General features: G+C 41.3%; 1 protein-coding gene across 1 annotated transcript in view; it reads left to right on the top strand.

The window, feature by feature from the left end:
* Nucleotides 1-20,383, top strand: part of ZC3H14 (zinc finger CCCH-type containing 14) — a 42,156-nt gene extending 21,773 nt beyond the window's left edge. Inside the window, exons 8-17 of the mRNA XM_065403929.1 lie at nt 9-109; nt 793-948; nt 5,226-5,300; nt 5,754-5,913; nt 8,430-8,653; nt 10,791-10,911; nt 12,784-12,920; nt 15,087-15,181; nt 18,546-18,652; nt 19,971-20,383. Of these exons, the coding sequence (XP_065260001.1) occupies nt 9-109; nt 793-948; nt 5,226-5,300; nt 5,754-5,913; nt 8,430-8,653; nt 10,791-10,911; nt 12,784-12,920; nt 15,087-15,181; nt 18,546-18,652; nt 19,971-19,977 (1,183 nt within the window). The 3' untranslated portion in view covers nt 19,978-20,383. The remainder of the gene's footprint in view (nt 1-8; nt 110-792; nt 949-5,225; nt 5,301-5,753; nt 5,914-8,429; nt 8,654-10,790; nt 10,912-12,783; nt 12,921-15,086; nt 15,182-18,545; nt 18,653-19,970) is intronic.
* Nucleotides 20,384-23,383: the final 3,000 nt, after the last annotated feature.

Here is a 23,383-nt window from a genome sequence, read left to right as displayed (position 1 = left end):
TCTCTCAGACCTTCACTACCACCCTCCAAACAGGCCAATAAGAATTTAATACTGAAAGCTATATCTGAAGCTCAGGAATCGGTTACAAAGACAACCAACTATTCCACAGGTAATTCATGCTATTTTTATGCTTGGCAAAGCTATGTTATTTCTAAGTCCTTTCAAGGGAGTTGCTTACATGGGTGCTGATAGGTAGATTTGAAGGTTGATCTGGAGTGTTGAAGAGTTCTTTACATCCAGCTCACGGTCAAAACCAAAACCAAAGCAAGGAAGTCAAACTGCCATCTTGATGTCATCAAATTCCACATGCTGCTGCTGTCACGTTCTACACTATTTCCAAGGATCCTTGGGTAGGATTCTTCAGCATCCTGGCTATTGCAGGTTGATTCAAAGGTATCCGTAGCATAGTCATACTGACAGAAGGCAGGAAGAGAAATGGCTTCGAAAGTCACTAGAAAGTCCAATTTGCATTTGCCCTCCATTTAACTACAACACTCTTCTGGCCCTGAAAGCTGGGTGAGTGAATGCTGTTGCTAGTGTCAATATTAGTTCCACTGTAGGCCAGCTGTGGCTCTGCACCGGCTGTTTGTGTGAGGGATCAGAAGTTGATCTTACAAAGCAGGCGTCCTAAGATTGCAGCACATGGAACTGCCACTAGGCCAGTCTCTGGACTGCGTTTAAAGTTATACACTTAGATTGTTGAGAATGACATTATTTTGGAATTAAATGGAAACGTAGTGCCACGATGTGGTTTTTTTTTTTAACATGCTCAACTGTTTGACTTATGTAAAGTTCCACAGAAGCAGACAGTTCCAGTTGCACCCAGAACAAGAATTGCCCAGGATGAAACTCTATTAGAAGTGATCCATGTACAGAGCCGACCTTCCAGAGTGAACGCCCAGATTGAGGCAGAAGAACCCAAGGAACAGACATTAGAAAGAATTCAAGGTAATTCTGATAATACTTTTCAAAAACCCATAAGTGGGAAAGTTACTTTACTTAAACACGGAAGCCTGTTACAGGCTGATTATCAAGTTGTTTGGTCAAATGTGCATTATGGTAGCATATAAAACTGAAATTTCACCAAAAGTGCACCAGAAAAAAACAAAGTATGCACTGGAGAAGCAGATTTGAGCACCTTCTAGTGGTGCCGCAGCTTGTTAGTTGCTTCTGTAGCTGTTGGACTCTCTTAGAAGCCAAGAATCAAAACCATAAAGGGCTTTATAGATCAAACCCAGCCCCTTGTGTTATACCTGGAAATGAGCTGAAAGCCATTGAGGTTTCTGGAGCAAAAGTGTAATATGTAATAATCACCTCTGATGAGCCAAGCAGGAAGCAAAGATTTGTATATCCTTATGGTTTATAGTGAATAATTTCACATAATGGAGCTGCCACCAATCAGGATGCATTTATTTGCATATGTATTATGTTTGGTTACTATTTCTCCATCCTTAGTATTTTTGACTGTACTCTTCACAGGAGGGAAGGCTTAATCAGTATCTTACGAAAGAGAGAGAGTTACAGTATTGAAGATATAGAGTCAAGGTGCAGTGTGCTGTGAGATATTACCAAAATATTTTCAGCGTTACTGTTATCAGATGAGTTGTCTTCAAAAGTTTTTACCACTTTCTTTGTATAGGTTTTAAAACGTACTGTAGTCAAGGGTTGCGGGAAGACTGGTAAGACAGTGGTTACTTAAACATCAAGCTCTGACTTCACCTTTGTTATAAAACTGCTAAAAGAAAACCGACTTAACATTAAAGGCAATAGAGTATAACTCTGAAAATGTCAGCGAAGTATTTAGCTTTTCCTACATCAAAGGGCAGTGCCAGAGCAACAAGTTAAACACCTCACCTGGGCTAACTGAAAAAGAAGCTGCTGTGTGACACTCTGATGCACCTGAGGATTCAGTTACTGTTTTAAGCATGTTGGAAAAAATATCCAAAGATCTTGCTAAAATTAAGGGAATAAAAGAAATTATTCTAACAGCTCAAGCAGATATTTCTGCCCTGAATGCCTGGATAGCAAAGAATGAAGCTGAAATCTCTGCTTTAGAGATTACAATAAATGAATATGCAGCCTCAGCAAGTGCATGTGACAGGCAGTTTGGAGTGTTCTTACCGAAACCTAATGGGTTTTGAAAGCCATGTGACAGGCATTAATAAAATAATTTTCACCTTTGGAAACACTGACAAAGGTAATCCCATTTTAAAAAAAAGGTTTTGGCAGTAAAACCTGCTGGCACTATTGAGCTCTTCTGCTTACCTTCCAGTTAGTTGTGGGAAGGGCTCATAAATCATTCACTCCCCATCCAGCTTGGATCAAAAACATAAACCTGTTATAATTATATATTTTGAGATTCGATGCTAGAATTGTGAGACCCCAAAGGAAGCACAAAAAATCATTTTATATCATGTATATACCCAAACTATATAATTTATCTTTCTAGACTTACAGTTGGCCAAAAAAATAGTCTTCCCTTGGAAGACCCTTCTCCAGTCTAAATTAGCAATAATGTGAAATGTGGGCATTTCATGGCTATTAATGAACCCTGGCAAGAGTTGAGGGCCTGAGGTAAGTCTTTGTTGGTTTACCCCTTCAGAATTTTGGGTATCTTCATCCCTAGGTTTTCCAAGATCTTTGATACAACCTTTAACAGTGGGATGATTACTTCCATTTTCTCGAAGAGGGTCACTTAGAATTAGCCTGTAGTTGCTCATTCTGTAGAGCTTTTATCTACTCTTCATGTAACTGCACTCATGTGTGCTGCTTTCATGGCTAAGAAACTAATCCTGGCAAAATCTTAGATAACATACAACATAAATAAGTGATTGGAGTAATAAAAGACCTAATCCTGCATTGGGCTCCACATGGGCCAGGGTCTTGAACAGGGATCGGCAACCTTTGGCACGCGGCTCACCAGGGTAAGCACCAATGGGGGCTGCGGGAAGTGGCGGCCAGCACATTCCTCGGCCCGCTCCGCTTCCCGCAGCCCCCATTGGCCTGGGACGGTGAACCGTGGCCAGTGGGAGCCGCGATCGGCTGAACCTGCGGATGCGGTAGGTAAACAAACTGGCCCGGCCCGCCAGGGTGCTTACCCTGGCGAGCCGTGTGCCAAAGGTTGCCGATCCCTGGTCTTGAACATTATATCTACTAGTAAACATCTTTCTTCCCCCTTCTTTGTCTAAAATCTGTATTTCATAATATTAGCATCTATTCAAAATTAAGAAGTAATTGAGATGAAAATAGTTTAAAAAAATCCAATAAATGTCAGTTGTGTTAAAGGAGCACCATCAATTTAATAATCACACTGAAACTTTGTTACTTGCTGTTGCTAGAAAAACACCTACGATAATTATATTTGATAGTGATTAGAGGAAACGAATTGTTTTTCTCTCTTGGTTGATGTTTTCTTTGTGCATTTGAGAGCTTTTTTTCTTATAGTTAGTTTTGTTGTTTCTCCTGTATATATAGTAAGTCTGTTGTGCCTACTGTTTGTGTGTCTTTCATATAGCAACCAGGGAGAGAGAGACATTTAAAGAGAAAAGTTGTCAGGGAGACTTGGGTGTAGGACATTCAGTTGTTTTCATGTTGTGAAATTGACCAGATTTCAAGTTGACAGGGGGTCTCTGTCTCCTGGGGATTCTAAATATGGCATTCTGCTTTGGGGTAGATCTGCATCTTCACCAGTGACCCAGTGGAATTGCATGTACACTCCAAACTTAAAGGGATTTTCCCAATATTATACCAACCAAAGTGGAGTTCACTGAACATTTATTATCGCTTAATGTTAATTCTTTTTGCTCAGTTAGCCACTGATCCTGCAAACAAACATGAGCTTAACTTTGCTACTGTGAGTGGTCCCTGTGAGTGTTTGCAGGATTGGGGTCTTAACCACTTGCTACTGCAACATAAACTTTTTTGAGGAACCTTCATTGCTCACTATTTTCTGTGCATCTTTGCGATAAACAAACCTGGTCATGTGTGTGACACTGGAGAAATGGAGTGTGTCCCAGTGCGAAATGTTCAGGGAGGAATTCTTGGCTTTTAAAAAGAAATTAAGGTAATGTAGAAACAGCATGAATAAAGCACACCAAATATCTAGATTAAATTAAAGGATAAAATGGATTTGAGTGGGATCTTTGTCAGGTTGGCTCAATTTCATTGTCTGGGGGTAACAATTTCCTGTTAAAATTAATCATTGTTTTTTCAATCCCTTGTTTTTGTTTTTATTTTTTTATCTAGCCACGTTAGTCTATAGCATTTAATGTTGGCAGATTACTTCAGAATAGGAATGAGTTTGAATAGTTAATTTATAATGTACAGGAAAACTTTTCCTGTATCTGTATATGAGATGATTTCGTGTTTATAAACTAAATGTTGGGGGTTTTAAATGGAAATGACTGCTTATGAACACTATCAATCTACTGTAAGGGCCGGTTTACACTAGGTACTTACATCTCTCAGGGGTGTGACAAATCCACACTCTTGAGAGATGTAGCTATACCAACCTATCCCCCTGTGTATACAGCACTAGGTTGTCAGAAGAATTCTTCCGTTGACCTAGCTACCACTTCTCGGGGATGTGGATTACCTATGCTGACAGGAGAAACCCTCCTGTCAGCGTACGCAGTGTCTCCACTGAAGCGCTATAGCAGCGCAACTGCACAGATGTAGCATTTTAAGTGTAGACGTGCGCTAATTTTTCCAAACATTAACAATAAATCTAATGCAGAAGAATGTTCTAACCTCATTTGTCTAGCAACTTTAAAGCATAAAGTAGCCTCTGTTTTAGTTAGTTCCTTGCATTTGAGTGTGCCTGAGAGGAGGCAGCTGGAAATGGGGATACCTGCTGTACTACTGAAAATATAGACAATCCCTGTAAAAATAAGGGATGAAGGTGCAAGCAGAACTGATCTTTATAGTACTGTTTCTCCCAGAACACTATGCATCCACAAACATAATCCATGCAGTCACAACAATGGGAAAGATTGGGCTCTCTAAACAGCTGGATTTTGGTGTGATCTTGTCCTGCTGGAGGAAATGTTTTATTGCTATATGTTTTGGAACATTTGAGATGGAGAAATAAAAACACAGAAATGAAAATTTCTTCCTCTGTTAGTTTTGATTTTTTTTAAGATCAGAAAGAAAGGAGAGTTAGCAGTTGGGTCCTCTTTTAATTTTGACATGCAGTAAAATGTGCTTCTAATCCATATTTTCTTTAGGAACTCAACAAATGCAGCTCTTTTCCCGACTCCAGACTGAACCGTTAATTGAAGAAACTTTGCAAATGACTCAAGGTTAAGGATGGCTTTTCTTTTTTTCTTTTTGAAAATGTGATAGTTTGACCAAAGAGGCCATTGTATTTTAGGTTTAAAATAGCACTTCCCTTTAAAGTAGTTATATTTGTAATGTCCTCTAGTTTTTACACGTTAAGTAAAATCTTCCCATCAGTAGGTGCCAAAAATGAGATATTGGTGTATAGATCCAGCTGCTGCTGCAGAGCCAGCCCGATAACAAACTCCTAGTGATCAGGCCGTATGCTGCTACACCTTCAGCTGATAGAATCGGAGTTGGTGCATAAAGAAGGAAGTACACTCATTTTCTGTTTAAAAACTAGTACAGAGAATTGAAAACAAAATGCTAGTTGGTTGGTCTCTTCGAAATTATTATTCAAAAACATTGACTGCATACTAAAGTGCAATACAGTGGTTCTTTTATTCCAACTTTGATCCAATTTTTCTGTGACTCAGATTATTATGACGTGGAGTCTGTGGTCCACACTGATACTAGATCATTTATTCTGAAAAAGCCAAAGCTATCTGAGGAAATAGTAGTGCCACAGAACCAGGAATTGGGAAAGAAGGCTGCAGAGGCAATGCGGGCACTTTCAGGACGTCTTATACAGACAAGGTAAAAAGTCAGTCCTTTACTTCATTTAAAGAAGTAACAGGACCCAATATAAGCCAAGTCTTGTTACTGTAATGTATCTTGTAGTTGGTTAGAATGTTTATTTCAATGTAACAGGTTGGAAGAACAAATTCAATACATGTCTTGGTTTCCATGCTGCAGAAGCCCAATCAAGACTGATGAAAACATGGACAAAAGAGTCTGCAGCCCAGCCCAAACTCGGAAATCCTGACACTCATTTCTTTTAAATTGAAAATGTGTCCCAGGCTTGTGGTTAGAGCAGTTTTTTCATTTACCAGGAAAATGGAAAAAGGAATTGGATGGCTTCCAGGTATCAGAGGGTGGCCCACTTGTATTGTAATTTTTTTTATTACAGCTGTTACATCTTGTCTAAGCAATAGTTTGCATGGGGTCTTGTTAAGGAGTTTTAATTTTGTTTAACTTTTTTACTCGTTATATTTGTTCTTAGTCCATCAGTAAGACTAAGATTTTGTCATGGTTATTTTTAGTAAAAGTCACAGACAGGTCACAGGCAATAAACAAAAATGTACGGAAGCCGTGACCTGTCTGTGACTTTTGCTGCTGCGGCTCCATAGTTTCCCCCGCCACCGTGGTGGCCGGGAGCTGTGGGGTTCCCCCTCTGCCCACAGCAGCTGGAAGCGGCAGGTGAACATATTTTCCAAAGAGAAAATGGGACACCCCACCCTCCACTCCCCCTCCCTGCGAGGCTGTCGCCCGTTGCTGCAGCCCTGAGGAGAGCCCCTCAGGAGTCTGTCCCTGTCGCTGGAACCTTGCAGGGGGCTCTGCTGGCTGCCAGCTTCAGAGTCCCACAGCCCCTGGGGCTGAAGCAGAGAATGTCACGGAGGTCTCTGGAAGTCACGAATTCCGTGATTTCCATGACATGAATGTAGCCTTACCCATCAGACTACATGCTAAAAATTTTTAAATGGTCTCTTTGTTGTATTGATGTCCTCTACCCACCTATCATTTTGAACCATAGATGTGTAGAGAACGGAGGCAAACAGCAAGGTTAATGTTAATTTTAGATGGTAGAAGCTATTTAAGGAGGACAGCAAGTGAATGTATTCCTGATTGGGTTTGCCTGGGAGTGTGGGTGTAAAACTGAGCTGACCTAACTGGAGCCTCCATACTCAGAAGCCAGCAAACAGCTATTAAGTAGGTAAATGGTGTGTGGGAGCCCTGCTTTATGGGGGTTTTCCTATAAGGCGTTTAGCTAAGGGAAGCGCGGGACTCATAGCTGTTGAGAATGGTTTATGTTGAGTTCACTGGGTCTGCAGAAATCAGTGCCCAGTGGACAGCACTCCTTTTAGTTCATCCTAGTAGGGAGCAGCTCTGGTTTTGGGGTATGTGTATGTTTTACCTGTTTATATACAGACTGCAGGAGTGGATGTGATGCCGTGTGATGAATGGCATTTAGCATGTACCTTTCATCACTTCACTGGCCCGTAGCCTTCTAGTTCCTCTCTTCCAGGGATCTGCTAACATTCCAAACCCCGAGCAGTTTCTGTGTAAAAAAAGGCAACCTTCCAGATAAGTGTTTCCTTTTTTGCTCTCCAAAAGTGAAATGTTGTCACCAAAATTACAGTTACTCAAGGCCATGGATGGTCATGATTCAGTCCTGTACTAGACAAGTTTAGCATCCAATATCTCATGACGCTGCAGGGCTGGAAACTGGAGCTTTATACCTTTGGAAAGAGGTGAGTCCTCCCATCCAATGGGACCCTGCTCTGACATCTAGCCCTAAAAGGTCTTAATATATTGAGCCTTACATTTGTAATGTTTTTAATATATTAAAAAAACATTTTAGGCCCTTTATAGACAGGCATTCAATTTCAGTTGCTTCGTTCCCCCTTCTAACTATGTAGCATATAAAGAATACATGATGGTGTGGTGAGAGATAAAGGCTTTGTTAGCACTTGTTTGGGATGGCTGCATAATTCACTTTTGCCTTTGCCACTTGTGAGTAATGCAGCCATCCTAAACTCAAGCTCACCTACTCTTTTCAGACCTCAACATGTATCTTTCACTGTGTGTTGAGGGGTATATGCATGTATATTGTATATGAAATAGCTTCTTCCAAGGATTCTGAATGGCATTTAGCTCACTTTTATGCCTCAAAGTTGACTTCTTTTAAACGGCTTAACTGTGCTCCTTTAGTAACTTTGCACCTATCAATGAGTCTCTGAATTTGTCCTTTTGAGCCAGTGTGCACAGGCTGTAAAATCTACCTGTTGAAATTTACTACTCTCTGTAGGTGTAGATTCCTGTTCTTTTTGGTGTGTCAGTGATGCACTAAGGAATGTTGATATTTGAAGACGGTGATTATTGTTGGCCAAAAAAAAAAAAAAAATCAGTCCTGGATAGTGAGATGCTCCTTGTACTTTGCTCTATGGACTCATTCTTACAGCTCTGTTGGTATCAATACAACTGACTTTACTTCGATTTCTTAGAGTTCAGTTCCCTGTGATTTTTACCATGTGTTTTCTTCTGTTTTTTAGAGAGCAGCTTGCACAACCAGAAAAGCCTGCTAGCCCCAAGTTCATTGTGACACTGGATGGTGTCCCCAGCCCACCAGGGTACATATCTGATCAAGAAGAGGAGGAAAGCTGTATAACTGAAGGAGTGAAGCCAGTTACCCAAAATGCAGCTGCAAACAAGGGATTAAAAAGCTTTCAAGCACAGCAGATGCAGGTTATAAGCAGGCAGCTGGAGAGCCCTTATGGTAAATTATCCTAGCCAACAGGGCCTTCATATTGGAGTTAGATTACTTTTTAATGTGGGGCTTTCAGACTTGGGAGAACTCTCAAGCCTACCAGCCTTAAACATCACTCCTTGCACTTGTTTTTATATTATTTGTTCAGGGTGTAACGAGAGCACAAAAGTGAAAGTTCAGCATTTTAAGGGAATAGGGCCGTTTAACCTGCTGACCAAGAGCAGTAGCTGAAATTGTTCTCCACACAGCTTTTTATATGTCAGTAAAATTAGATAAGTCGTTTCTTTTAAACTTCAGTGAACTTTTACTTGTCAGAAAGAGCCATCATTCCCCTTACTTGCTGCATGATTGGCCCCATGCAGGACAGTATGTTCTGAGATGCACCTTATTAAATTGTATTGAGCCATTGAAAATGTGCCAGGTTGTGGTGGTAACCATGATCTTTCTGGCCAGATTTGTTAATTTCAAAAGCTGTTTTTAATGATAAAGACTGTCTTTCAAATTGGTAGAATCTTTCAAAATAGAAGACACTTTACCTATGATCACTGTATGTTTTTCTTAATATCTCCTACATTCAGAATACCTGCCCAGGAATTTAGAACATTGGCCTCTTTTAAGCTGTTTAGAACTCTGCTTTTGAAATGTTGATTTCAGAATGCAAAGTAAAACTCACTTTAAAATGTGGAGTTTCCTTTCTCTTGGGCTCCTTAAACACTCGCTGGTTTGAGGTCATGTTTACATTCAGGATTTCCATTTGTAGAACGAGAATGTCAGTCCCTCAGATAATAACAATGCATCAACATTTCCTGAATGTGTATATAAGAAACTCAGGGCTAGGTACTATGCTGAGTGCCCTCAACTCCCTTCACTGGATCAGGGCCTAAATCAGTGAAATGCCTAGAGGTCTTTTTAAAGGATAGTTTCAGAAAGTTTGCTTAATAGAGAGATTTAGGCACTGATCCTGCAAATACCTGCTTGCATGCTTAGCTTTATGTGCTGCTTAGTTTGCTTCAGTGGGACTGCTCACAGCACATAAAGCTAAGCAAGGGAGTAAGTTGTAGAATTGGAGCCAGGATTTGAAGCAGCTTGGAGAAGATAGAGTTTCAGATGGGGCAATACCACTCAGTTTTGAAGGGATGTGAATCGGGTCCATAAATGAGGCCAGTAATGGAATGAGGGTGCAGAAAGATTGCTACTAGTGAGGATGGAGAGGGATATTGGTGTGAATTTTGAATTGCATGTGGATAGTTAAGAACCCAGTGAAGGTGCCAGAGAATGAGGGATAGGGTCCTGTTCTAGGGCAATCCTATTCTGGTTTCTGAATCCTCAGAACAGGACAGGGTAGAGATTTAAGAACAACCGAAGAAGGGAATTGCAGGAGGGAAACCAAGAAGTGATTGAAGTGCAGTGATTGTATGAAAGTTGCACCTTCTCACTCAACAGTTCAGCTTGCCCTGTTAATAAGGAGTCCTGTCTGCTGAGTGCAGTGTCAGAAGTAACTTCTTAATGCTGCTTTTTCATGATTGTCTCCCAAAGCCAAAACTATCCATGAGAAAGGGAGATTTTATTCTGACACATGCATCAACAGAACAGTTAGTGAAGTTTCAGTTGCAGAATCTTTTTCTTAGTCCAGTCAGAGTAAGGAAGGATCCAGTTTGTGTTTGCATATCTGGCAGAAAACCATTTTTTTTTTTTTACTAGTAAACTGAGCTCATTTGATGATCTGTAAGTCCTTGAAAGACGATAAATATCCAACCCTAGGATGTTTTTAGTAATTTTAAGAAGAAAGTAAGGATTTAGCAGGGACAGTCTTGTGTAGGTTTCACTGGGCTGGGGTATACACTGGGGAACTATTGAGTGCACAGTTATTTTTGATCACTTTGTAATTGAGAAATTAACCCACTAAATAAAATATTGCAGCTTTCACCAGCTAGCACTCTCCACTCTAGTTAGAGGTTGACTAAACTCTGTGTATGTTCAGGTGATCTGAAGTCTTGAGAGATTTCAATTTTTATATAAATCTTGTCATATGTTGGTGAGAAAGCAGTCTGTGCAGGGAACATGCTGAATTTAAAGGGTGGTCTGCTTCATAAACCAAACTGCACATGTAATAAAAAAAGGTCCCTGTGTCATTTTCCCCCCACAGTGGAGATGGAGGAATTGACTGTGCTGCAGAAACAAGAGAAAGTGCTTGAGCGTTGCAAGTACTGGCCTGCCTGTAAAAATGGAGATGAATGTGCATACCACCACCCCACATTACCATGCAAGTAAGTGCTACAGAACTCGATGACATCTGATCTTCTTTGTCCTTCTGGGCTCTAAATGCTGTGTTAGTTATTTCACATCTGTTACTTAATTAACATGCTTCATGGTGGGAGATGGGAGTTGAACTTTGCTTTGTAAATGTAACTTCCTCTCCCCTTCTGCTTTCCTCTCTTTCACCATGTGGCAGAATTTAGTGGTATTTACAATCAGCAGAGTCACATCTACAGGAGATCAGGAGAGAGCTTTTTCCACCGTGCAGGGTGCTGTTTGTCTGAGCTCTTTATAAGAGAGCTGGGAGTGTACTGTCAGAGGCTACATCTGCACTACAGCGCTTACAACAGCACAGCTACAGCGCTGCTAAGTGCACACGCTCTCCCGTCGACTTAATTACTGCAGCCCGGATGAGTAGCGGTAGCTATGTTGACGGGAGAAGCCCTCCTGTAGACATAGCGTGGTCTGTACCGGGGCTTAGATGGGTATAATTGCGTCACTCCCTGAGTTATACCGACATAAGGCTGTAGTGTAGTAGAGCAAGCCCAAGATGCCTCAGCTAGGGGTCCCCAGAGTTTTGAGCACAATTGCTCCCATGTATATGGTGGTACAATGCTTTTTGGCTTAAAAGCAAAGATTTAGAGGAGTCGTCCTGAAGATTTTACTGTGCTATTGACTCTTTTTCAACTGGCAGCGACTGTCCAGAATAGCTCTCTTGCTGTTGTTCTCCTGGATTTTTGCGTGTCAGGCAGGCACTCAGCTTTACTAGCTCCTGTCAGAAGAAGGGAAACTGAACCACAGTGGAACAGACATGGTCGACCTAAGAGAATGTACACTGTTGTGGAGTTCATTCCACAAGGTGGAATCTTTCTGATACAGGGTTAGCTGACAGATCATCAAGCCCTTGCTTTCCCCACCCTCTATCCCACAGCGAGGGAGTGGAGAATAAAATTCACATCTTGATGCTGATTGATTCAGTGCATCTCTGACCAGATGATCACAATGGTCCCTTCTGGTCTCAGAATCTATGAATCTGTGACTGGGAAAGCAGATTCTCAGTCTGAAATTAATCAAAGGGGACCATAGTACTGTAAAAGAGAATATTCCTTGTATTTGTACTTAGTACAGTAGATACAGTGATTCAAGGTTGTATAGTAAGTGCACTTGCTTTATGAATGGTGGTATTCTTTGTGGTTTGCATTACTTTGTCTCACAAATGAATGAGATAATATTTTGGAAGGCGTTTATGGCAGCTTCTCATTTCTCCAAAAGGCAATGATACATTGTAACTTATGCCACCCTATACCTCTGAATTTCTGGTAGACAAACACAAGTGGTTCCACTCCACAATAATTCTGAAAAGAAAATTCACATGAGATCAGAATACTAGTTCTTTTATTGCCCTAAAACTGAGATTGAAAAGGGGACATTGTTGGGTCCAAGTATTTAGTACCCAGTGAAAATGATTCTCCTGGGGCGTGTACAGCTTGTGGTGTTCCTGCAGTGGGAGCTCAGAAGCTGAATCTTGGACATGTTTTGTCTGGTTTGCTTAGCCTTTCAGCTGCGGTTTTAAATCTAACTGCCTTCACTCTGCTGTTTGCGGATATACTGGTGCTATTTTTAGATAGCAGGTATTATCAGACTTGGGGTCCATCAGCCTTGATGTTGTCTTGTTGAAAGAGTTCATTTTGAATTACGGCCTTACATCATCTAATCCTTATTTGGAAATATCACCTTCTGCAAAATGAATTCACCCTCTTTCTGGGTGCTGTGGCTCAGACCGTATCTGATCTGCGGGAACTGTAGTTTGCCCTGGAGGAGGTGTGCACTAGCTGCTGCATGGAATATGGTTCAAATAACTGGTTTGGGTTTTTTCCCCCCAGAGTCTTTCCCAGTTGCAAATTTGCTGATAAATGCCTGTTTATCCACCCCAACTGTAAATACGATGCAAAGTGTACTAAGCCAGACTGCCCTTACACTCACGCCAGCCGACGAATCCCATTGCCGCCTCCCAAACCAGGTGAGCAGTCTTTGCTATTGCTAGTTTACTGTGAATTTGTGAGGAAGGGAATACTGCATGTGAGGAATCGGAGCTAACCCACAGAATCTGATTTGATGATATCTAAGAGGAAAAAGCTATCTGTATGAAACTCGACATTCCCCTCGCTTCTGTTATCTTCTGGGCATTAAGACTTGAGTTAATATAACTGCAAAATCTGTTATGAATGTCAAATCCTTGAGCTCCTCTGTGTAAGTGCTGCATACCAGCAACTCTCATTCACTGCAAAGGGAGTAGCATGGGGCAGAGGTGGTGGCACACCAGAGGTGGTGGGGGGAGAGATAGCTCAGTGGTTTGAGCATTGGCCTGCTAAACCCAGGGTTGTGAGTTCAATCCTTGAGGGGGCCACTTAGGGATCTGGGGCAAAAATCAGTACTTGGTCCTGCTGGTGAAGGCAGGGGGCTGGACTCAATGACCTTTCAAGGTCCCTTCCAGTTCTATGAGATAGGTATATCTCCATATATATATATATATATATATATATATATATATATAAATAGCCTATCACTTCTGAATGGATCAGGTAATTAGCCATTTCTGTAAGAACAAATGTACCTAAACTGTCCACAGATTTAATCTGTATTATAACAAGAATGATCTTTTGATGTGAAAACACAAATTAAAGGCTTACGTTTCTGGAAGTCTGCTTTCTGTCTTGTAATTTTACATGATTGTGATCATTTTTATCTTTCACTCATTAAAACAGAGAGACTATCCTTTAGTAAAGAAATGTTAACCTAATTTCTATCAAGTCAACTAAATGCAGATATTTGAGTTGGAATTTGCCCAAAACATAGGGGTTAAATTCCTACCCCCATAAAAAACAATGTGGTAAGAGAGCTTTTAAACCAGGGGTAGGCAACCTATGGCATGCGTGCCGAAGGCGGCACGCGAGCTGTTTTCAGTGGCACTCACACTGCCCGGGTCCTGACCACTGGTCTGGGGGGCTCTGCATTTTAATTTAATTTTAAATGAAGCTTCTTAAACATTCTAAAAACCTTATTTACTTTACATACAACAATAGTTTAGTTCTATATTATAGACTTATAGAAAGAGACCTTCTAAAAACATTAAAATGTATTACTGGCACGCAAAACCTTAAATTAGAGTGAATAAATGAAGACTCGGCACACCACTTCTGAAAGGTTGCCGAACCCTGCTTTAAACCACATCCAAAAGACCACATCTCCAGTGGCTTAGTGCTTCCTTTCATTACTGTGTCAGGATAGAGTCCTACATACTGATCACCTATACCAGGGGTGGCCAAACTGAGGCTGAGAAGGAGCCAGAATTTACCAATGAACATTGCCAAAGAGCTACAGTAATATGTCAGCAGCCCCTCATCCGCTACCCCCTTCCAGCCCCCAGCGCCTCCCACCGACCGGCAGCCCAGCCAATCAGTGCCTCCCCCTCCCTCCTCACACCTCCCGCCCGCCACAGTCAGCTGTTTTGCAGTGCGCAGGAGGCTCTGGTGGGAGGGAGGAGGGCATGGCAGGCTCAGGGGAAGGGGCAGGGGCCTTGGGGGAAGGGGTGGAGTGGTGGCAGGACCTGGGGCAGAGCAGGGGGTTGAGCAGTGAGCCCCCCACAGCATGTTGGAAAGTATCAGCCTCAGAGTCAGCGCCTATGCAAGGAGCCACATATTAACCTCTGAAGAGCTGCATGCAGCTCAGGAGCCACAGGTTGGCCACTCCTGACCTAGACCACTTCATGCACTCCTCTATGTTCCTGGGAAGAGCCCCACCGAGGTGTTACGTCCCAGTCCTGTTTAATTTGAAAACTAACAGGCTTGCTGCAGCCTGAATGCAAGAATTGAACCTCTTTGTCTGCCTAAATTCCCCTGAAGTTTGTTGGAAGCAATATTCTGCATTTTCTGTCCTGAACTGTTGAAGTGCTTCTGTGTATGGTTAAATAGTGGCCATGTTCCATCCCAGAATCAGCAGCTTTTCAGTACTGGGTGACATAATCCTGAAATATCTTACATATTTCACAGGGCTATTACAAGGTTTAATTGTTTGCAGAGTGCTTTGAGATCCTCAGATTAAATGAACTCTGGAAATACAAAATAGTAATTGCTGAGAAAATGGAATTGTTTTGATCCATACAATATTCTTGTTCTTTTTCTAACAGCACCACTACAAGCACCACCAGCAACCTCCAACAGTCAGCTCTGCAGATTTTTCCCTGCTTGTAAGAAAATGGAATGTCCATTTTATCATCCAAAAGTAAGAAGTGTCTGTTAACACTTCTATAGAAGGAAATCTGAAAAATGTTACATTGCGTTACTGTGTTTTATGATGCAATCCTCAGAAATGCTTCTGTAATTTGTATCTGAAACGTAATCAATTTATAGCTTGAAAACGAGAGACAGAAAAACACTGATTTATAGTTGTACATTTCTGAATGATCTTTCCTAAACTCTTTTTGGTAGTCTAGTAAAACTGTAGAAAATGCTAAATATCAGACTTGTTCAGTTACGTCAGACTGGCCCCAATGAGTCAGTTGGCACTGTGGTATGTTTTCAGTGTCAGCTCATAGCTAACCACTTATCCAAACTCTTCTGCTTATGAGGAATGATTGGAACATAGGAGAAGAAAATTCACTTCTGCAACATATCGTGGGGAGAGCACACAATAAATGCTGACGTGGGATTTCATTTTTCCTGCAGCTGGGGTCATATAGTTAGCTTAGAGTATGCACAGCTAGATGATTATCCCATTGAGGATATAGCATCCAGAAGTGGCCACACTTAAAGTTTATATTGAGGGTATCTCCAGAGAAAGATAGCCACCAAAGGAAGAGAAGAAAGGAAAGGCTGCCTTTAATTGTGGATTGTGTTCCTTTACATTAGAGATTTGTCTTGCGGCTCTTCATGTTCGCTGTAAGAGGAAGCTGTAGCCTTTGTGATATGAATTTTGACTGAAGGTGGACAGGGAATCTTCTCTTTTGTTATGAGAATCACCTTTGATGCATGTGGCGATTTCGTGAGCAGTCTGTCTGTTAGGGTATATCTACACAGCAATGTAAACCCAGGCTTGAACCTGGGCTCAAGCCTAACCCCCCTCGCATTCACAAACCAATTGTGTTAACCTAGGGCTCGAATTTAGGAGCCCAGGACCCTGAAGGGCTGGAGGGTCTGAGCCCATGTTAAGTTGGGACCTAGGGTCTAAGCCCTATTGCTTTCCTGTGTGCATGTGACCCAGGCTTGACTCAGGTCCTGGGCATCTTCTGAATGTATCCCAGCGTCCCTTGGGGCAACTTCCTTAGTCCTCTCTATGCCCACAGACAATCTGTGTTGCAGTCTATTGCAAACAGAAGCAGGCCAGATCAGCGTTAACCCATTGTCTGCCGAACACTGGTCTCCAAGCACACTATCAGGGAGCCTGCAGGGTTTTCAATGGAGACCAATCAGAAGAAGCTTTTTGCAGAGAGCTCCTTCCGGGTCACAAGAGCACAGCCAGATTTTGCTGCCCCTGTGGGGAGCGGGGGTGGGGGTGGGAGCGGGCCAGAGAGCAGAGTGGGGACTAAGTGGCTGCCTTGCAGGGAGGGGGAGCAGCAGAGCTCCTGGCTCAGCATGGCCAGGGGAGGATGACCCCCAACACCCCATCTGCTCCCCCTCCCTGCAGGGCAGCTACTTGGTCTCTGCTTTCTGGCCCCCTCTGTGGGTGCATGTGCAGGGTGCCTGGGCAGCGTGCACTATCCGGGCAGCGAGTGGGAGCAAGCCCCTAAATCTTCCCACACCCTCCTGCAGCTCCAGCTCCTCCTTGCTGTTGCACAGACTTGCCCGGAGCAGGGAGAAAAGCTGACAGGTGGGAGGCAGCTGTTGGGGTCATCCATCCCCTGGCTGTGCTGAGCCGGGAGCTCTACCGTTCCCCATCCCTGCAGGGCAGCCGCTTCGTCTCACTCAGCTCTGTCGCTTGCTCTCAGGCCCCCCCGCCCTCCCTAGGGCTGCGTCTGCAGAGGCACCTGGGCTGTGTGCACTGTCAGGGCGGTGAGTGGGAGCCAGCCCCAAAACTTCCACACAGCCCCCTGGGGTTTGCATCCCTGCCTCTCAGGATATGAACGGGGCAGGGATAAGAGATCCCTGGGAGGTGCTGGAGCACAATGCACCCCAAGCCCTGGGGATGCACTTCACTGCTCTGCAGTGGGCAGTAGCCAGGCTTGGATGTGTGTTTGTTTTTCCTCTGAAACCACCATTTTATGTCAAACTTCCAACCAAACAAAACACCTTCATTGAACATCCCATTTTAAAAATGAGGAATTGCCAAGTTTCATTTTAATAGTTTGACAGCCCTAGAAACTGATGCCCTAATTATCCTCAGAGCAGGTGCACAAAGGCATTGTCCTGCCACTGTGGCTCAACCTGGAACTGGAGCCCAAATCACAGGTTAGATGATAGTTCAGTATAAAGCTTTCTCAAACTGCACTCATTCTACTGAGGCAGCCACCAAAGGCACTAATGATGCAACTCATGCTCCTTATGGGCACCTGAGTCTCATCAACAGCACTGTCACAGGAAACAGGGTGGGCAGTAGTTTCCTCACAGAGCAACACATTCATAGGGCTGGACTGTTGAGACCGATATAGTGGGCACTAAGAATCTGGGACAGGGTTACTTTGATTCAGGTCTGTGCAGTGCAGTGTGGACGCCAGAGCCCTAGGGTAAAACGAGTCAGAAAATCCTTAACCTAGTGTTAAAATGCAGTGTAGATGCACAAGCCCCGGGTTCCCTGACACAGGTCAGCTAACTCAACTCCCACTAACCCTAGGCTTACATTGCTGTGTAGATATACCCTTAGAGGCCTTAGAATACTTTCTAGGATCTGATTAAGAAATACATTACAATACATTTCCTAAACTCTTACTTGCTGTCTAGACAAAATGTAATCACTATGTCAACAATGAGATAGTGCCTGAGATCTTTTTCAGAAATCAATTAGGGATATGAAGAAAGAAGGGAAATACCCTCATTTAAATTGAATAATGAATTCACTTTTGGTCTGTAATTGCTGCTTTATCGTTGTAAAAGAAGAGAGCGAGATTTAGAAGGCAGTGATGTGATTGAATCTCTTCTAGCATAACTAATGGTCCCAAGAAATACTGTTTTCCAGAACAGTAATGTAATTTTACAAGTCACTAGAGAGATGAGAAGTGGAAGGTAAAATCTTCTAACAACGTATTTTTTCGTCATTGCAGATAAATTCTTGCTGCTCTTCCATATATGGTAGCATAGGTCTAATAGCTAACATGAATTGCCTTAGTGACTTTGTAACAGGGACTTGTGATTCTTGGAATACTCAAAACTAACCCCTTATCTAAACTCTTCCTGTGAGGAGGAATGACATATAATTTCATGGTCAGTTATTAAATATCCTGTTGATAGAACATTTCCTTATAGAAAACAGAACCCCTGCCATTAGTGGGTTCAATTGACACTGCTATTAATTTTCAAAATTATTGACCCATTATTGCCCATCAGGTATTTTGGACTATACAATAATAAGTACTCGTGTATAAAATGTGCCAAGATATCTTGTTTGTGGCTTTAGGAGCGCTAACTTTAATTAGTCTTCTCTGAATTAATTTTAGCACTGTAGATTTAACACCCAGTGTACCAGACCAGACTGCCCATTCTACCATCCCACTATTGCTGTACCTCCACGTCATGCCTTGAAATGGACTCGAACTCAAACCAGGTAATCTAAGCAATCTTTCACTGTGGTTAGCTTTTAAGGCCCTGATCATCTGAATACATATACACATGTGTAAGTTTACTTACGTGAGTAGCCCTGTTGCATGTATGCATAAATGTTCATTGGGTTAGGGCCTAAGATTGGTAATTATTTCACAATGCTATTGTGTAGCAATGGTCAAAGGCTAATCTGTCTTTGAGCCAGAACTCTGTATTTGTTGTTTTGAACAGTGACTTAAACAGTTACTAACTCAACCCTTAGAAATGTGAAAAATCAGAGGTCTGCAGTGAGGGCGTGGAATAGAGCAAACAAGGTTCCAGGCCTGTGCCCAAAGACTAAGTAGAGTGCATTGCTCTCCCTTGAGTCAGACTGTAAACTGCACATCTGTTCTTCCTTGTTCCTGGTCTCATGTCATGGTACATGACACCCCAGATGGCTCAGGTCAGGTCTGCTTGCTCCTTTTAGTGTTCCTCATGTCATAGCAAAACAGCCTTCTTCCTATCACGGCCAGTGACTCCACAAACCCCTAGCAAACTGGTTAGTCAACGAACTGCTGTGGGAATTAGCCAGCATCCTAGGTATCAATGTTTTTTTTAATGCTCTGAACCAAGAAAATGGTACAGTTTACTCTGAAAATATCTACGTGAGGGGAATTTATTTACCTGTAAAAATTTTGGCTTAGAGGGAAAGATTACAAAATGTAGTATAAAATAGCCAGTGTTTAAAGTTGAAATAGCTTGTATTGAGAGTAAATGCTTGAGTGTTTCTCGTTTTACTGAGAAAGTTTAAGGTCGCTGTTGATAAAATTATTAGCAGAATTTACATATTTCTTTCTGTATGTTATGCAAGTCATTGAAGGTGAATAGTACCTGTAATTTGTTTCGTCTCCTCATACTTAATTGGTAACTTATAATATCCGCTGTCCCAAGAGTTAAGTATATTGTAAAACTCATTAAGAAAAATCTATACCATTAATCTGCATCTCTTTATATGCCAGTACTGTTAGGATTAAATCCTGTGGTGTCAGCAAGAGCTGCAGGTTTTGGAAATTGAAGTCAGTGGAAGTTGCAAGCGCTCAAAATAGCTGAAAATCAGGCTCTTTATTAAGGTGCCTAAACAGAGATTTAGGAACTTAACTTTAGGCATCAAGTTTGAAAATGTTCACCTTTCTTTTAAATGCTCAGCTTTCTTGAGCATTTCTCACTATTTAATATCCCCTGAAATGGAAGTCTTGATACTTGAATCATTAAGATGCTAGGACAACACTTATCAAATCATCTATAATAGGCTTGTTAATTATGTGGTTTTTTCCCCCCCCCAGTGAATAATTATCATACAATTTGTGGATGAAAGTTGCTGCCTTTGGATGCTGATGGAGAGGAAATCCTGATACTACAAAACTTTTCATCGCACCTTTGGAAGTTTGAATATATATAGTTTTCATAAAATGAAATTGATTGCATACTTGAAATGTCTCTAATTTTCCAAATTTGTAAGTTTAATAGCTGTTTTTTTTTTTTTTTTATTTTTATTTTTTTTTACTCTGAAGAGAACATCTGTGTAGGGAAAAATTTTTACTTTAAATTCCATTAAAAATTTCAAGACCTGGTTTGTATTTTACTGTTCGGTTTAGTCTGTTCTTTCTTTGCGTAAAGACTATTGAGTAGAGCCACTCAAAGATTTTTTTTTTAACTAGAATAGATTTCTTTTATAAGGGTTGTTCCACCAGTGCAAGTGGTCATTGTATGATTTTTATTTGGGGGAAATGGCCTTAGTGTTCTCCAAATATACACACAGTCAAATTGATGCCCTAGTGCAATAGTGATTTCAGTTCTCACACATCCACTTTTAGTACCTGATGCGTACAACAATAACTACCCTCTTGTGCGGATGGAAAGTTGTTGTTTTTTCTTTTTATTCAAGGAATAGTACATAGGCCCCTGATAATCTGACAGTAGAAGATAAACGTAAGAGGGAAAGTAGTCATTAGTAAGCAATTGTTTTTAAATGTAGCAAACAAAGTGAGTTGTTCCACTGTTTTTGAATTACCAAGCAGTTCAACTGGAAATCCAATTTTAAGGATAAGTGTAGGGAGAAGGCACCATCTTGAATCTGTCCTCAAGAGACTTTATTGTTCTTCAAGTACTCAACACTGCTGCAAATACTCTGTTGTAATCATCTCCCTCCAGGGAGCACCTGTAACTTATATAGCAAAGATGAACCCATATAAATGGTAACTGTGTAGAAATAGTTTAAAATCTGTAATTCATCTGTTCAAATTGTTAAACAATAACATGAATGCACTTTTTTTATTAAATCTTTTGTATCTTTTGGGGAACCACATTTTCACAAAAATATACAAAAGATATTTTTTTACAAATATTTACATTAGATATCAGAAAACAATGTCACCTACATATTTTAAACTCAAATGTGACAAATATATTTTTGAATTCTGAAATTGAACACTCCAGGAAATTAATTTAAAATATTATTTGTGCAGATAAAGTAATCAAAGTTTAGTTCATATTCAAATTTTAAAAAAATCTTATTTTAAAATATTTAAATTAAAACTTCATATTTTTGCATAAATTAACATAAAAACTACAGTATTGTATGATTACAGGGATTAGAAGGCCATGGCCAAAACCAAAATGGGAGCACACTTAAAACCACGATCCTTATTACAGTAATACATGAACATACACCTTTGGACTAGTTTAGAGTACATTTTTTGGTTAAAGCAAGAGGGATTGTCTGACAAACACCATAATGAAACACAAACAATCTAAAAAGCCAACTGGATCAATGATTTTAAGCTTAAAGAACTTCAGTAAGAAATTTTCCTAGACAATTGAGCAGAGGAGCAGAGGATGAGGAACAGTACCAAAACAGTGATTTCCACCCCTTTTCTCCCCCTCCCCGAAATGAAAAGTAAAACTGCAAATGAAATTTTTTAATAGAATTTTCAAATACATCCATTAGCTAGCTGCACCTTTCAGAAGCATGCTTTCCCTTTTGGGTATGAGACAAAAGTGAATCAATCATGATAGGGCAGCAAAACAGATGAATTCCTACACTGGTTAATTTCAACAGCTTTGATGTCTATAACCTATTGCACAAAGTTTAGCATAAGGCAATCTGCTGATGCGCTCCACTAATAAAAACAGTAGGTGACCAACCCACGAAGTCAAAAAAATATTAATTTCAGTCTAAGGGGAATGGTTTCTAATGAGTGCCATTTAGATTGATTTTACATTATTTTAAATAACTACTGTGGTCTTGATCTTATTCTTATGTAAAACTTTACATAAAATGTACATTTTACCTTTCTTCACGCATTAATAATGCAGCTTTTCCATTACTTAGTATATGCTGTAAACTCAGAAATGAACTAAAAACAGTTAAACAATGCTCACAAGTACCAACTGTTTGTTCTTGTTAAAATTATAGTAGCTATTCCAAGCCCAAAAAACACAACACTATGACAAGTAGTAGCAGTAAAGGAAAAATAGGCTAGAAATATGGAAAGCATTATCTGACAGCACCAAGAATTTCACAAAGGAGTAGTAAACCAGCTTTATCATGCAGTTTGTGTCAGTGCTGACACTTGGAGTTTCTTTATAAAATGCATTTACTACATTTCCAAATAATTCAATAATCAAGCATGTCCTGGATATAATACATGTTTGAAACAATTGTGGAACTGTAGAAGTGCCAGTCACCGTTCCATAGTTATGGCTGAGCATTAAGTTTTGTGTTTTAAGTCCTGTACTGAAAGTAGGAATGCAGCCACTTTATTACATAGGAAGATATAGTGTATCCTCTCAAAATTACAGCATTTTCCGCTTTGGGCACAGAATGATTTTTTTGAGAATTGATAAATAGATTGGTTAATTAGTTTGACTCTTTCAAAACAGCTGCCTTAGCTTCTTTTGTCCTCATGGGACTGAGACTGAAAGTGCCCTTAGCTAGCAAATATGCCCTCTTTCAAAATGGCCACCAGTGGGAGGCAGTGGCCATTTTAAAAGAGGGCAGCTTGGCTACAGTCTCAGACTCAGTGAGACTAGATGGCTGCCATTTTGAAAGCAGGCAATTCTTATTAGCCCCTGCTGAAGGAGAAACTTTTAATTAAGAAAAATGGCAGAAAATGAACACTTAACCCTAAAACTTCTTTTAAGAAAAGACGGTTACTCACCTTTGTAACTGTTGTTCTTCGAGATGTGTTGCTCATATCCATTCCAATTAGGTGTGCGCGTGCCGCGTGCACGATCGTCGGAGAATTTTCTACCCTAGCAACACCCGGTGGGTCGGCTGTGGAGCCCCCTGGAGTGGCGCCTTCATGGCGCTGGATATATACCCCAGCCGACCCAGCGCCCCCTCAGTTCCTTCTTGCCGGCTACTCCGACAGTGGGGAAGGGTGGCGGGTTTGGAATGGATATGAGCAACACATCTCGAAGAACAACAGTTACAAAGGTGAGTAACCGTCTTTTCTTCTTCGAGTGCTTGCTCATATCGATTCCAATTAGGTGACTCTGAAGCCTTACCTAGGTGGTGGGGTCGGAGTGAGACATCGCTGTGTGCAAAACCGCTGATCCGAATGCAGCATCGTCTCTGGATTGCTCTTACCAGCGCATAGTGAGCGGCGAATGTGTGGACCGATGACCAAACCGCCGCTTTACAGATGTCCTGGATCAGGACCTGAGCCAGGAAGGCGGTCGAGGAGGCTTGGGC

The sequence above is a fragment of the Emys orbicularis genome, chromosome 4 (genome assembly GCF_028017835.1).
Source record: "Emys orbicularis isolate rEmyOrb1 chromosome 4, rEmyOrb1.hap1, whole genome shotgun sequence".
In the NCBI taxonomy this organism is placed as follows: domain Eukaryota; kingdom Metazoa; phylum Chordata; order Testudines; family Emydidae; genus Emys; species Emys orbicularis.
Note: the sequence above shows the minus strand (reverse complement) of the source record. Positions and strands in the feature narration are given on the sequence as shown.